Source organism: Cydia strobilella, chromosome 6, assembly GCF_947568885.1.
Source record: "Cydia strobilella chromosome 6, ilCydStro3.1, whole genome shotgun sequence".
Classification (NCBI taxonomy): Eukaryota; Metazoa; Arthropoda; class Insecta; order Lepidoptera; family Tortricidae; genus Cydia; species Cydia strobilella.
In genome coordinates this window covers 6,085,915-6,102,570 of record NC_086046.1, presented here as the reverse complement: position 1 = coordinate 6,102,570, position 16,656 = coordinate 6,085,915, and the positions used below count along the sequence as shown (strand labels likewise).

The window sequence follows — 16,656 nt, the reverse complement described above, 5'->3', positions numbered from 1 at the left end:
TCAGACAGGATGTCTGGGAACTATAAAACTTGACTTAGATTAAAATGCGACATTTCTAAAATGCTCAAGCGCACGCGTAGTTTCATAGGGTTTAGTGAGGCGAAATAAGGCGCGAAAACTACTCTAGTAAGTAACATAATCGCCTAATACGGCGGATAGTAGAACAGGGCTATTTATGGGAAGGCGGCTCGTTTTATTTCACTGTTATCGTTTCTTGGACTTAATTCCATAGAGCAAGACACGATTTTCGTGCAATTTTGATGCGTATTCAATGCGTAACTCCGGGTCCGCAATGTCGGCAGTCTTGTCCGCAAAATCGTGACTGAAGAAAACTGCTTTCGTGTCCTAATTCTGTATAAAACAGACAGACATTTCTTTTGCATAATTTCATTCAGTTTATATTGTTAGTAACGGTGTAGCAACAGGTTTGTTTCGACAAATTTCACTTGAAGCTAAAAACTGCGCACAGTCATGTTAACGTTTTGCTTAAATATCATCTAACGGTGGATTGTAATGTTTATCATGGTCTAAAACCAACGAAATAGGCGCTGCGCGGTGAGGAATACTGTTACCTATATAGATAAAAACTATGTGGCTGTTTTTTTAATATGTAGGTATATACATATATCAATTAGGATGATGTTTAGTGTTATAAGTATTTGGTTAACGATTTATAAATAGTTTTGATAAGTTGGTATGGACGTTATTTACGTTATCATGACGTAGCATAAAACAAATGTGAAACATCCTATATTATATGTTTTACATATGTAGGGTAATCTTGAACAGCGTGGTATTAAAAATTGTACCAAAACATTTTAAATATACAGACTTTAAAAAATACCTAGTGTTAAAATGTTGGGTTCCAGCAAACAACACCTTTTTGATAACTCATAGAGAAGCTATTTTATTTAAAATTAAGTTAATGGATGATCCTGTTCACTTAAAGCTGTGTAAAATTAGTAACAAATATTTTTCAGAGCAGAACGTGCTCCAAATTAATAAGCATTATACTTTTGATAACTGTAAATATCATGTGTTTGATTAATTACCTTTCTTACGCTTGGGCACCACTCTTACACCCGCTGCGTGTTCCAGCACTAGCCACAAGGCCACAGTCAGTAAACAGTATCTCGCACTGCACCCCATGATAAACACACAGTCCTAGAAAATATCACTGAATTACTGCGGCACTGCACGTAGCATTTGCCTGGCACAGAGAGTCGCGGTAAATCCAAAAATCGTGTGCACAAATAAAAAAACACGATCGACGCTCACAGGGTAGAGCACGTCGAACGAGTGAACCGCCCGACTACCCTATATTTTGACTTATAGCAATTTGGCAGTGCGAATTCCACTTGTATATAAAACCTTTCGCCGGCTCGGGGCGGGCGGTCATTGGTGCGCGCGCGTCGAAGGTGAAGGGAGTTGGGAACCCCCTCTACTCTTGGGGGGGACCAGGGTCGACAGACACTTTTGCTATCGACGGAGTGCAATAGCTGCCTGCACTGACTTTGATGTGCTCCGATTTTTGGCGCGATCACATGATCTAGACGCGGCATATGAATGAATGATCGCGTTCGCAGTTAACGCTATTATTAACAGGCTGGACTTTAAGTTACTATTAGTATGTAATATGTAGGGAAATAAAGGTAACACCAGACTTAACAGAAATTCCAGTACCATCATGGAAAACACTTCTAATTGGTGTAATGACAAATAATAAGTAAATAAATAGTAAGCAAGTGCCAAAACCATTTTATTTACTAGACAGACTAAAATCTATAAAAAGTTAAATACTGCTATATATATTACCTACTTGCATCATGTGCTTTCATTTTTACTTCAACAAAATGCAATTTGTGCAAGTCGATACCTACTGCGATACAATTATTACAAGTTAAAGTTGTGGACTATGCTTTTAATGCAATTATCTGTAAGACTAAGACTAAATAGTGATATTGTAATTGACGGTGGGCTCCTTCTACATCAAGTGGTTTTGTCAATCCAAGTTAAAATGTATCTCCCAACTCCCAAGGCTCCCAAAATATACCTATCCAAACCTGGAATGGGTCAAACTCCGATTATACGCATTGAGGAACAAATTATGGTATTAAAATGATTTCCAGCTTGCTGGGAATTAATTCGTCAAAACGCTTTATTTGGTTCTAATTTGACTGGCCCAAATTGCTTTGGGTAGGTTTTATCAACAAAGTATTTATTTACTAGTGATTAATGTAAAGAAAGAATAAGATGTCTGCATTAACGACACAAAGCTTTCCATGTTGAAAAAGACTATGCCCAAGCCATTTAACAGCAGCCTCTTCTGTGCTCGAGCCATCATGAATACCAGGAACTTGGTGACCGTTGGGTCCGCCCAGCGCTCCCATTTAGCGCAATAGATGTCTGTGCATGACTGTTCTCCTAACTGAAATTTTTATAACACACACTTTAAATATATCAAATCGAGTCACTCACGGAAGTTTTGTTAATAAAAACACACAATTTTATTGCTGACTGTACAATACAGAAGAATACAAATACTCGTACTTCTACTACAATATAATACAAATACTCTTTATTGCACACTTCAATGAAAGAAAACAATACAAAAGAAATCTGTACTTTTCTCATTGGCATGTCTATCATACTTGAGAAGTACTCTTCTCGAGATTTATTGATGGACCTAAAATCGATGTGTTTTTGTTTTTCTATTAAGGAGCTCCGTTTGCTACCTACCGACTGCATCATCAGATCAGCTCCATATTAGCATAAATTATTGCATTGTCATGGAAATTAAGGAAGAACTATTATATTAAATAAATAGTAATAATAATGACCTAATAAGAAATGAAACTTCATACTGCTTAGCTAATAATCTATTAGAATGTAGATTAGGCCAATTCTGTCTGTGAAATTTGTAATTTTTATTATAATAAACAGTAAAAAAATAAGTACTTCAAATTTCAACAGATTCAGACACCAGGAATGGTTCATATTAAATTTAAGTTACAAGATTTGAAGCAAACATAAATATATGTATACAAATATACGCAGTGAAGCTAACTAAGAGTGTAGTAAAAACATTCAAGTATGCAGGGGGTACTTAAAGTCTTAAACTCAGTGCGACCCTTTGATAAATTTTATGCATCCAACTAATGTGCATACCTTACCTACTCCGGTTTGATGGTGCATATTGGTATGACGTTTAAAAACCGGCCAAGTGCGAGTCGGACTCGCGTTCCAAGGGTTCCGTACATTACACAATTTAAACAATGTATTTTTATGTGAACCGTGAGTTACGTAAGTGAAATGTCTTTAAAAAACCCGTAGGGGTCGAATCAAAAACTAAGTAATTAAGTCCGACTCACGCTTGACTGCACATTTCTAATAGGTTTTCCTGTAATCTATAGGTAAAGATCTATTTTGTGTATTTTTTTTTCAAAATTTTAGACCCAGTAGTTTCGGAGATAAAGGGGGGAATGGTAACCTGTAATCTATAGGTAAAGATCTATTTTGTGTATTTTTTTTTTCAAAATTTTAGACCCAGTAGTTTCGGAGATAAAGGGGGGGGGGGGGGGAATGGTAATTATTTGTCTATTTTCTTGAATAACTTCTGAATTGGTTATCTTAAAATTATAAGAAAATGTATCTGAGATTCTCACAATGAGCTCTTTCATTTGATATGTAACACGATATAGTTTGAAAAACATTATTTTTTAATTTTCTCATTTACCCCCCAAAAGTGGCCTCCGTGTTTAAAATTCATTTGTTTACGTTACATGTCCGTCTTTGGGTCACAAACTTACATATGTATACCAAATTTAAACTTAATTGGTTCAGTAGTTTCGGAGAAAATTTCCGGTTCCGTTTTTTTTCCTTTTGAGGTACGGAACCCTAAAAAGTGCGAGGACAAGTGAAACTTACTTTACTTACTCTAAGTCGATGTCGATAAAATTAAGACGTTTAAGACAGGATGGTTATGTATTTTTTTAAATATTATAATCACTTTTACAATAATATGCACTGAATTTTATTCGATGTAATTTTTATTATTGTCAGAATTACTATCTATAGTAACGTTACTATCAATGTCAGATGTCCGATAATTACAGATGCAATAAAAATAAATCAAAGAGGTGTCCAAATTGATTGCTATCGACATCGACAACATTTGCATCAATATTTAATAAATCACAAGCAATGGTATGTTTTGCCCCCTAAAAACTAGGCTATGGTAATGTATTATTTTAATAATTAAGCAGAACATTCTGCAGTTGTATGTATACAATAAACTACAAATAAATTACCTCAATCAAACAGCTGGCGAAGTAGCATGGCATATACATGTGAAATATGCCAGTGGCAGCAAACGTGGTGTACCTGGGGTCAATGCCAGTAAGATATATCTGATACAGGTTGAAAGAGATCAGAAACGAAGTCAGCAGAAATACAGCGAATAACCAGCCTCCGTACACTCTCTGAATAAGAGCATAAAACTCAAGCGCTTCTTGATGATCTTTAACACAAGTCTTCAATCTCGCTTTCAACTCTAATATATCATTCGAATCTGTAAAAGCTCTTTGGACGCTATGAGTCATAAGCTTTAATTTCATACGTAGATGACTGGTCGCAATACAGAACGATCCATCAAAGCCCATAAAATTTGGAACCATAATATAAATCCCCAAAAAAAGGTATACAAATATTAATTCGAAATATGGAGAATCGTATTGCTTATCTTCAAAATATTTCAGATCCATTTCGTGCAACATAACTTTTTTGAAGTTATCGGACCTCAAGCTTCCGTAAATCATGCTTATACCAGCGTATGTAGGGAATATTGATGCCAAAATAACAGGAGTCCATACGTAACATATCTGAGCAAACAGGCCTTGTTTTATATAGTAGTCGTAAATCTCTTGATAGTCCGTATCCATGTTGTTTCCTTTCAATAAATCTTTAGTTATTTGCTCTAACAAAGATGCAAACATATCCGTTTTCAAATTTACGTAAATGGTCTTTAAAACAAAAAGCAGGATGATAACTCCAACTGTTATATTCCTCGTCGAGTTGTAAATGTCTAGTTGCCACAAACATTTGACAGTGTACCATATGAACCAAAATAAAGTACCAAAATTAAACAGCATTACGAAGAAGAAAATCGTGGATCTCAGACACACATTTTTTCGGTTTGGATAAATTAGGCCCAAAGCGAGCGCAAAAGAGCAAAACTTGAATGTTTCATTAAACGATTTATATTTCATACAATCCCCTTTTGATTGATTCATTTTTGTAATAGGTGCGTGTTCTCTTGATAAGGAGATATTCTGAAATAAGCTGCTCAGGCCTAGGTAGTACTTAAAGAGGGTTGATATGTAATAAGTAATAAATTGGCAGGCAATTGCCTGGCACTTAGTTACCGACCTTATAATACCCTATATAACCAGTCATCTACCAATTTCTTCCACTGTATGATTAGCTGGTAATTTATATTTTGCTTATTGTACCCTACTGTTATGCTCTCTCCACACTCGTGCGCGAATCGCGGCGCGAAGCCGCGAACGCGAGTGAGGCGTCGATTTCGCAGATCTGCGAACTCGACCACACTTTATAAATTCTTTCAATTGTTCCATATCAATTGCAGTTAAGTAGGTATTTTCTGCATTAAACTTCAATTTTCACGAACACTTCTATTGTACAACGAACTAAACAAACCGCTTTGAATTTTTAAGTGAAAATGTATTTTTTAATTAAATTGAATCTTTTGTCTGTATTGACTTTCGTTACCCGTAAATATATCAAAAAAATCTAGTATAAGTTAATCTGAACGATTATTTCACGAAATGATGCAAGCATTTTAAAAGAAAATGTCATTTAATATTTATTTATTTAATTGGTCCCTTGTTCGCAACCAAAAGTTACTTACAACTTTGATGGTGCCAATTTAAATCTCACTTGTCAGATTACTCTCTCTGTTGATGGATTCAAGATGGCTCCTGACGCAACTATCTCCATGTCTTCGGACATAGAAAGCCCTGCACTGATGCAACTCCAGATCAACGATTCCAATGTCAATGAGTGCGTAATAAATACCTGAATGATAACACTGTGTGAACTGCACGAACAAGTGAATGTTGTCGAGGCAGTTTTAAGGCCACACGACCCTTAAAATCATTATACAACTGCACCAGATTTTAGCGGCGAATTAAGAGGAATGTTGTGTAACGTAATGAAACTGACAACGGTTTATATCTGTCATAAATTTGCAATTAAAAAGATGAATGTTGCGAAAGTTCGAGCCTAAAAAACGTGTTATGGATGTGAAATAGTATTTGATAATTATTTTATGGGGTTTGTGGGATTCATGTTAAAAAAAAAATTACGTTAAACATGATATCCACGTGCGTCTATTAATTTGATCAAGAGTCGGTTATCGTGTCTTTGATGTAAAATATTTTTATTTGGGTTTTGTTTCTTAATTAAATAGGTATATATATATTTTCCTTTACTTGATCTATGTATGCTCTCCTTGGTCTCCCCCTCCGTCACCTTGCCTCAACTCTCCCTTCAATTATGTTCTTGATAAATTCGTCGTGTCGTAGCAGGTGTCCAAGCATCTTTCCTCTTCTATTTTCTATGGTTCTCAACAAACTCCTCTTCTCTCCTACCATGCGTAAAACGTCTTCATTTGTTTTCTTCTCCGTCCAACTGACCTTTGCCATTCGTTGCCAGCACCACATCTCAAAAGCCACTTGAACACACGTCGTGTCATACCAGGCTGTCAAGGAGAAGGCAGAGGATCGACACATATGGAAATCGCTCCACCGACAAGAGTATAACTATTAAATATATGATGATGATATATATATTTTCGGGGTATTCTCGGGATTCGTTGTCAAGCGGACCCCAGGCTCCCATGAGCCGTGGGGAAATTCCGGGAAAACGCGAGGAAGAAGAAGAAGAAGCGGAGGTGGTATATATATATATTAATAACCAGCTTAGAAACATTGAAACCGGTTGTAAATAAGTAGCTAATAAAAGTCATCCAAGATAGATGCAGATATGCAAAGCTCTTGTTTTACATAATTGACTGATGGGTTGATAGTTTAACTGTAAGGTTTACTAATATGGATTTTGGAAAGGATTAAAATTATTGTATTTTGCACAGGTAAATAGCAAGACACGTAAAATGCTGTTACATGAGTTGCATATACGCTTGTTTTCTTGGATACGTACATGAAATGAAAAAAATATATTGACAGGTCCACTTGAACACACGAATCGAAAATTTTAGCACAAATCGTATAAATTACATTTGCCATTCTTTCCTAATTTATGCCAAAAAAATACTAACCGAGTTACTCACTAGACCTAACGGAACATAACTTAAAAACCTGTAGTTAGTAGGTAGTTGCCACACCCTAATCGGCTTCAGTAGCATCCCGTTCAATTTCGCAAACCATTGCTTACACCCTATAAGGTAGGCGAGTGGGTAATTTACTTTTATATAGGTAGGTAGTTAATGTGGTTATATACCTACTTAGATTTGCTGTAAGCGTTATTAATGAATTATGTAGCTACAGCTATGTGAAATATAATATGAGTAAATGAAAAATTAAGGGAAAACCATAACTTTCAAAATTCAAAATTGTTTATTGCATATCACATTACACATTATTAGGTGGGAGCTTATAAGTAGGTGGGTTAACATGTGACACCCTGCAAGGGCACAGCAATATACTTAGAACTAACATGCATTTAAATTAACATTGTTAATCATGTTTATCGTTTAAAAAATCATTCACATTGTAATAACATTTGTTGACTAAAAATGTTTTTAAGTGTTTATTAAACATCGGCAGTTTTTCAATATTTTTTAGGGAGTTTGGTAGGTGGTTGTATATTTTAATTAGGATGTAGTGAGGGCTCGATGAGACTATTTTTAGTTCTGAGAGGAGTAATTGAAGTTTATTTAAGTTTCTATTGTTCCTTTTGATTTTTGGTGCTGTCGGAGTAAACAACTCCGTATGTTTCCTAACAAATTTGCATGATTCAAGGATGTACATTGACGGTAGAGTTAGTATTTGGAGTTTCTTGAAAAGAGGTCGGCACGACTCCATTTGATCAGAATTTGTTATTATACTGACACATCTCTTTTGGAGAATGAAGATCTTTATCCATGTAGTACTAACTTTAGATCAATCGTATTGGAACTTTGTTTATTATTCTCCTGCATGCATTCTAAATTCACTATAAACATTACCTAAATAATACTGGAAGAATAAAATATCATAAAAACCGGCTTATTTACTTCCTAGCAGAAATTCTAAAACTGAAAAACCCAATGAAAAGTTAACAATTGCGTAGGTATAATTATTTCATTGAAAAACTAAGAGCCGCACAAAGAGCCATGGAGAGAACCATTGCATGCTTGGCGTTTCGCTACTGGACTGTAAACGAAACGAGTGTATTAGGCGGAAGACGAATGTGGTAAGTAGAATAGATGTAGTAACGACCATAGAACGCACAAAATGGAAATGGTCAGGGCATGTCACACGTATGGATGCAGAACGATGGACGAGTAAAACTTTAAAGTGGAGGCCCAGAGAAGATTAGAGGGGTTAGGGGTCGCCCACGAGAAAGATGGGGGACTTTATTATTATTTATTTGATACACTAGCAGCTCTTGGAGCTGATGCGTGTATATCGATGCATACGATATTTACACGATGGTGATGCGATGGCGACACGCGTGCTACAACTGGTTCCAAGAGGCGAGGGACAGAAAGTCTTGGAAAGATTAAAAACGGGTAAACTAAATGCTGCAGTAGATAGAGAGAGATAGATAATTATATCAATTTAGTATCTTGCCCATTATATTCAATCGAAGCTTAACATCTACACCCATCTCATCTAGAAAATATGAAACTACATATTGTTACATTAAAATCAATTTTACAACAAAATTAAGAGATTTTAAAGCAGAACTTAAACAATCTCAAATCTTTAAAAACTATTTAAAGAATGGGGATTTGTTTGCCAAATTCTTTACATTCGTCTGGTAATCATATCATTTTGTGTATGTAACTTTCTTGAAGAGGTTTGGCAGTTTGTAGATATTTAAATTTTCACGCGAGCGAAGTAGCGGGCAACAGCTAGATTTCTATGTAGCTAGTACCTATTTAATATAAATACAAAATCGAATGCAAATTGCGTTACATTTCTCCGTTACATATTACTCCATGCAGATTCAATAATACGTGTTGCATCGAATGTCATAACGCGCGATTAGCGATAATTTGTGGAATAGCGGCGCGTACGCACGCAACGTGGCGTGCGCGGTGATCCGGCGGTGTTGGGTAACCGGGGGAAGTGCGAACGCCTTTTGCCTCTCAAATAGGGGTGTCTTTAAACCAGGTTTTAATATGTCATTTTCATAAATGTGGGTTTGAGTGCTATGTGAACTGCTAAACTTTTTACACTTCTAAGGCCCTATTGCAATCTGGTGTTAAGATATTTTTGAATAGTTAGCAAAGATTTTTCTCAGTGTTAGAAATGTTGACTAAATAATTTGGAATTAAAACTGGATTGAAATTTAAGGTTGCTATATCTTGTTAATAGTTATTGGTATAAGAACTATTAATATTGAAGCTGAACTTGATGACAAAAGTTGGAACGCAACTAGCCCAATACGAGTCATTCGTTAATTTTCATATCAATCAGATGAAAAAGGTACCGTAAAAATTAGCCCTTTTTCCGTAAGGTAGACTGGTTTATGTGTTTCTCAATTTCATAGACGATTTTATGTTTAAAACTTTCGCGTTTTGAACACGTATTAAATCACATAAACAAAACATATTAAAAAACAAAATAAATTAAATAAATAAATAAAATTATAAAGGTAACAAAATAAATCCGCGATAGACCCGATTTTAAATGTGATTTAATATGGATTTTATGTTTACTCGGAAGTGAAGTTCTAATACTTCTAATGAATGAATTTTCTAGCTGATGCAATTACTACGCAGATTTGCAGTAGTTCATTCATCGTCAGAACTCGTTTTAGTACAACCGCGAAGTGAGTAAAAAGGCCGACTAAAGGTTAAAGATAAGTTCAATTTACTTTTGGGTCGGCTTAAAAAAAATTATAATACCGATTGTGTTTATATACTTAGTTAATCAATTTAACTACATCAGAGTTACAATGTACGAATATAGATCTATAACAAGTTTTCAGCTACGATAGAACCCTGTGGATCAGTAGTCCTTCAGGCGTGATGTTGCGTTATCATAGCGCCACGCCCCACTGGAGAACTTGTTATAATTGTAGCAGGAAAATTAGAACATGATTGCTGAATGTTTTTTTTTCATTTGTTACTTTAGTCGTGTATTTTAGAATAGTCTGGATTATTTCATTTAACATAGTATTTTTTTTTGTCATGGTATTTACAAAAATATTTATTTTAAATATTCGACAGCTAGGTTACAGGATGGATAATTAATCGTAACAAGAGTAAAAAGAAAACATACAGAGGCCGTGAGTTCAAGTCTCACCCAGGGCAGTAATTTTTCCACTTTTAAATTTATTCTAAGCTTAATTAGCATCGTTAAAAATTAACAAGAAAACATTTTTGTTTTTTTTCTCTTGATGTGAAAAATGGTTTGGTAAACTATAAAAAAAAGATAAAAATTACTTGATGACCGTAGTTTTTTCATATACATAGTAACATTTAATAATTGAATGCATTATTTAAATTGTTATTATAGCAATACATTTGATATTCAAGTACGTCGCTACAGTTTTACAACCTTGTTGGTTTTGTTTACCCTAAAGAAGCTGCTAATTAGCTACAGAATAAGTGTTAACAAGTAAAAAATAAAAAAACACCTAAATCTACAGATTTAAAAAAAAAAAACAAAAAACCTAGGCCCAGTCACTAATGAGTACCGGACCCAACTACGAAACCAAACCCACGTAATGAATTTTCGAGTCAAAAACTATCATTACTCTTAATTAAGCAAGTTATGCCGGGTAATCAATTAAGTTACATACGAAGTACCTATTTATTTCGTGGGAGGCTAGTCTAGGGAAATCAATTTGGCTTATTGTTTATTCGAAGGCCTCAGTTATCCATATATCTGAGTTTGACAATTAGTGTTGGTGTTGCAGGTGTCTGATTATCATTAGCGAGATACCGATTGGTCAACGTTATCCATGGGCCAATCGTGCTACCTGGGGATCGGATACCGGTATTTTTTGTATGGTAGATACCTACTTCATTTCTAATTGGGCAATCTAATAATACGAAGTCCTTACCAAAAACACAATGAGTATAAAATAGTTCGAAAAATATGGCTATTGCAAAGTTTTTGCAAAAAACCGGTTCCGATCCCTGCCTGAACCCAATTGTAAGAAATATTTTAAATTGGTTCTAAGGAGGTCCTTAGAATTAACTCAACATTAAAAACCTAACATCCACCTCAGACTTAAATTAACACTAAAAACTGAGCCGTCTAAACATATTAAAAGTACCTGATATTTAGCTTAGTCAAATCTAAATACTTACCTCAAAACCATAATTTTGCCACAGTTTGTTAACGGTTTTGAAGTTTTACTTGTAGTGAGAATATTTAAACACAAAATGCACTAAATTATCTCCCTGATACCCAATTAATGGACGGAAAGTTCACATATTTCACAGTTATAAATTGACTTATACTTATATGACGTTAAAGCTATCAGTTAAACGATAGGTCTTAGCTACATATATATTATTATGTATTTTACTTATATAAAGGTTTCATAACTGTCAAATATGAGATCTTAGAAATTTTCTACTATATCATGGCACTGTTCTGCTACATGCTTAATGTTTTTTGTGGAAAAAAGATAAAACAGACATTCTCAAAGATCTCCAACGATGTCTTTCTTTTCAAGTGGTTAAGTACCTATAGGTATTAAATACTTATGTACCTACTCCCCATTTCCTGTCGTTGGTTTGATTGTTTCAAATCTGTAATTAATGTTACAGATTTGACGCTCAAAACGCCCGATATGAAGCATAACGCAGTTAATTAGTGCCGACGGTTGCCGTAGTGCCTCGGGTAGCCATTACATTTTCAAGGCAAATAGCTGCCTAATTGATCTCACGCCATAGATAGACCGTCGATCTGTTGGCCCGTTTCCGTTGATTTTTTTTCGCGTGAACTTTCTATTACGCGATGTATATGAAAGTATTTTTGATAAAATCAGCTTATTATTGTATTCTATTAATGCTATTCTGATGGTAAATGGTAAGTATCTATTTCGACTTGAGTGAAATAGACTGAGAGTTCCGTAGACCCAAATAAACAACAAGTAAACCAGTCTTTATTTAAAATCGATTTCATTGGTTTCTAGATATCTATTAAATGCATATTTCACGTACTTAAGTCAATTTAATTACAAATACAAATGAAACAACATAAATACACATTTTTTAGCAAAAATAATGATTTCGATTCATCTAAATATTATGCAGCAGTAAAAAAAACCGGCCAAGTGCGAGTCGGACCCGCACACCGAGGGTTCCGTAATTTTTAGTATTTTTTGTTATAGCGGCAACAGAAATACTTCATCTGTGAAAACTTCAACTGTCTAGCAGTCACGGTTCATGAGATACAGCCTAGTGACAGACAGACAGAGGGACAGACGGACAGCTGAGTCTTAATATCATAGGGTCCCGTTTTTACCCTTTGGGTACGGAACCCTAAAAATGGTTGTACAGAATTTGCTGAAACTAACTTATTAAGCTATGCAACCGAACTTGGTGTTATACTGATAAAAATCTAATTGTTGCAGAACATTTAATAAATGGAAAGAGACGCAATCATAATTTTGTTACACTTTTATAATTAAGTAACGAAAAGGCTCTCTGTCCTATATATTATACTAATCTTTGCCGTATCGTGTGTGTATGGAAACAGTCGCCTATCGGCAGTTAGTCGATTGTCGTGCTCTTAATTTGGATAAGGTTAGAAGGTTACCACTCAATACGCTGTTTGACAGCGTCTATAAAATGCGAGCTAGAGAACAATACATTATGACAGGACCAATAAGGCCGTATGTTCGTTCATTTAAAACTAAATACGCGACCATTGGTTTCTGAGGCGTTGTGACCATAAAGATTTTGGGTTCGGCTTACAATTAATATTGAAATGATCTATTGGTTAAAGAGTTGGTTATTAGTTAGTACACAACAATTTTTTGAGGACACAATGTCATGTGTATACCCATCTTAAGACGATTACTTCAGGATCGTATGTAGAAATCACAAACATGTGATGTGGGAATTCTAAAATTTTTAAATTTTTAGTCACCTTGTAACGTATACATACGTCATTACATGTCTTGAGAAGGTTACAATGTGAATAAAAATATGTTTATGTTTGTAGGCTATATACTAGTCAAAGCTAAACCATTATCAATGAGTATCCAAGGATATGAATAGGTATACGTTGAATATTACCATTATTATGGCGTTTCACTTAGGTACTGGTTTGCAATTAACTCAACATAAAAATCTCGAGCTGAAACGCATAAAAACGCGCAAAAGTTTCACTTATGACAGAAGAAGTATTTCTTGATGTTTCCCAAATCAATATTATTAGTGTATATCATAGAGTAACTTATACTAGAGCGGTACTGTCATAGTAAATTTTGTAACCACAGTAAATTCACTGCCATCTATCGACACACTTTAAAACTAAAAATGAAGATTTATAAAAATACGATAAAATGTATTTAAATATGGATAAATGATTTTTTTTATTTGCATTAATTATTTTTATGATTTTGACCCATGTTCTTTCACTGATATGCGTAAAAATTGTTAAATGACAAACGAAACCGTCAACGCCATCTATACGACAGTAGGCCAAAGCTAGTAGCGCCATCTGGTCGAGAGTAAAATTTTCTTGATTTTCGAGGCACGTTTTTTCCTTAGACTGTATCCATCTATTACGGAGTTATATCTATCTTTGGTATATATGAACCTAAACCTGCGAATCTAAACCAAAAATCGATGAGAGGGCAACCAGAAATACTAAATACATTTGTATTTTTGTATGAAGATTCGTATCATTAGATGAAAAAGAAAATATAATAGGACTATATTTGTTTTAAAAATATCTGTACATTAAAATAACAGAATAAGTAATATATTAAAACCCGGACAAGTGCGAGTCGGACTCCCCACCGAGGGTTTAACAGATACTACATCCTACATCATCTGTAAAAAATTTAACTGTCTATTAGCTATCAGGGTTCATGAGATACAGCCTGGTGACATACAGGCAGACGAACAGTGGAGTCTTAGTAATAGGGTCCCGTTTTTACCCTTCGGGTACGGAACCCTAAAAAATTACTTAAATAAGTTAAATTTTTTACTAAATAATTCATACCACAAAGATAAAAAAATTGGTGAAAGACTGATGCGCTTTTTTTGCGAGTCCTCCTATTTTGGCGCATGTCAAATATTTAGATATTTATGTTACAGAAACAAGAAATGCCACGTTTGCCTGCGCAACCTCATAAAAGGGTCAATTATGGGTCAGCACTTGACATTTTACGCTGTTAACTGGCCCTTTATCACATTAAGCATTGTTACCTTTGTTAACCCGTAACATTACGTGTTTGTCAGAAGGTTTTGTTCGAAAATTGTACACCAATTGTGTTAGGTAGCTATTGTAAACAACTTCCTTAATACAAATGTTCGTGATAGTGTTCTATTTGTGACTCATAGGGCGCAGGTCCGTAAAGGATATTATTATACTGTGTGATTGAATAGTTGGATAATTACGATATGTGGTTAATAAGATTATATATGTCTTGTGATTCTTTTATTTTTTCCGTGCTGTTAATTAATGGGACTATTTTTGTCAGAAAATGTATTTAATTAATGAATTCTTAATTATACCTATATTAAAGTCTATGATTCATTCACCATTTTGTTATCCTGATTCTGTTTTGGTATTAAAATGTGTAATTTAAGTATACATATAATGCTAAGTAAAAAGTCCTTATTTTAAATAAATGAAATCACTGCACAGTTTTCCATTGTAAATTACTTATTAATGCTGTCTACTTTTTAGGGTTACGTACCCAAAGGGTAAAAACGGGACCCTATTACTAAGATTCCGCTGTCCGTCTGTCTGTCTGTCCGTCTGTCACCAGGCTGTATCTCATGAATAGCTAGACAGTTGAAATTTTCACAGATGATGTATTTCTGTTGCCGCTATCACAACGAATACTAAAAACAGAATAAATTAAATATTAAAGTGGGGCTCCCATACAACAAACGTGATTTTTTGCCGTTTTTTGCGTAAGGGTACGGAACCCTTCGTGCGCGAGTCCGACTCGCACTTGGCCGGTTTTTTTAATAAATATATGGCGATATTTTTTATGTTTATAATTTTTGTCCGGTTTGGATAATTTGTAAAAAGTCGCTTTTAATTATAAAAAAATACTAATGCCAATCCAAAAATATATGAAGTTTTTGGAATTAAAAAGCCGAGTGAACACGTAGGTGAAGAAAAGAATTGTTTATCTATCGAAATTAAACTAACATGAGACATAGGTAAAGGGAGCGAAGTGCGCCTGCCGTGTAAGTGCGCCTACCTATATAATCTATATAGATATATAGGGTAGGCGCACTTACACGGCAGGCGCACTTCGCCCCCTTCACTTTCAAAATATTTAGATCACTACGGTTTCACTCACTAGTTTGAAACATGTCGCCAAAAGCGACTAAAGGAAAAAACGAAAGTGTCGAGTTCTTCTTACACTAATGGCGTATAAATTCAGTGTTCCATGTAAATTGGCTTGATAAGTGCTGAGACCACCTACAGACCCAGTTGCGATGGTATCACCGACGCTACGGGATACTACGTTCACTCAGCCGCATTGCAGTACAGTTCCAAAACAGGGTATAAACCGGAAACTTTTATTGGATATTCCGCCTTTTGAGTGTAAAAAAAACATTTTACGCGACCACTTTCGTGCTAAAGTGTAACAATTGGCTTGTTGCAGTTATTGATCACTGGTTTTTGTTGGCAATTTATCGTGAGTAAATGGGAAATCAAGTTTATACCTGTCATGCCTTTGGCATGTACTTATTCATTATAGAATAATAAAGTAACTTTAACGGAAAACATATAAAAACTCAAATTTCATTGCAATCGCTAGAGCCGTTTCCGAGATCCACGAAATCTATATAATTATATATATGTGTGTGTTCTGACTGGCTGACGGATCCATCAACGCAGAGCCGAACTACAAAAGACAAAAAGTTGAAATTTGCACACCAGGTTGCATTTATAAAGTGTACAAGAGATAAGAAGCGATTTTGAGTAGTTCATCCCCTAAGAGGTTTTAAAAGGGGATGAAAGTTTGTATGGGAGTTCAAGTTTTATTTTAAGCTAGGAATTTGAAACTTTGTAAAAAAGTATTTTATTAAAAAACAAGTGATTTTATCATTTTTGAAAATTCATCCCCTAAGGCGGTGGAAAAGGGGTTGAAAGATTGTATGGAGATCAAACATTTCTTTGAGCGCGGGACTTGAATCTGTTATTAGTATACAAGAAAAGTAATTTCAGGGTTTTTAAAAATTCATCC

The 16,656-nt window shown here is 34.8% G+C and overlaps 2 protein-coding genes across 2 annotated transcripts in view; both read right to left on the bottom strand.

The window, feature by feature from the left end:
- The window catches only part of LOC134742369 (uncharacterized), a 51,283-nt gene extending 49,917 nt beyond the window's left edge, over positions 1–1,366 (bottom strand). Inside the window, exon 1 of the mRNA XM_063675466.1 lies at positions 1,053–1,366. Coding sequence (XP_063531536.1) covers positions 1,053–1,149 — 97 coding nt within the window. The 5' untranslated portion in view covers positions 1,150–1,366. The remainder of the gene's footprint in view (positions 1–1,052) is intronic.
- An 832-nt stretch (positions 1,367–2,198) lies between these two features.
- On the bottom strand, positions 2,199–5,351 carry LOC134742541 (odorant receptor Or2-like). Its single transcript, XM_063675759.1, has 2 exons — positions 4,311–5,351; positions 2,199–2,428 (listed from the first exon to the last, which is right to left on the bottom strand). Exons 1-2 carry the CDS (start codon positions 5,289–5,291, stop codon positions 2,219–2,221), a joined length of 1,191 nt encoding a protein of 396 aa, XP_063531829.1. The 5' UTR covers positions 5,292–5,351; the 3' UTR covers positions 2,199–2,218.
- Between the last annotated feature and the right edge of the window lie 11,305 nt (positions 5,352–16,656).

Excerpts from the sequence above, each read along its gene's own strand:
- LOC134742541 (XM_063675759.1), bottom strand. The coding sequence starts at position 5,291 with ATGAATCAATCAAAAGGGGATTGTATGAAATATAAATCGTTTAATGAA. Across the intron at positions 2,429-4,310 it reads TCGCCAGCTGTTTGATTGAG|TTAGGAGAACAGTCATGCAC; the intron begins GTAATTTATTTG and ends TAAAAATTTCAG.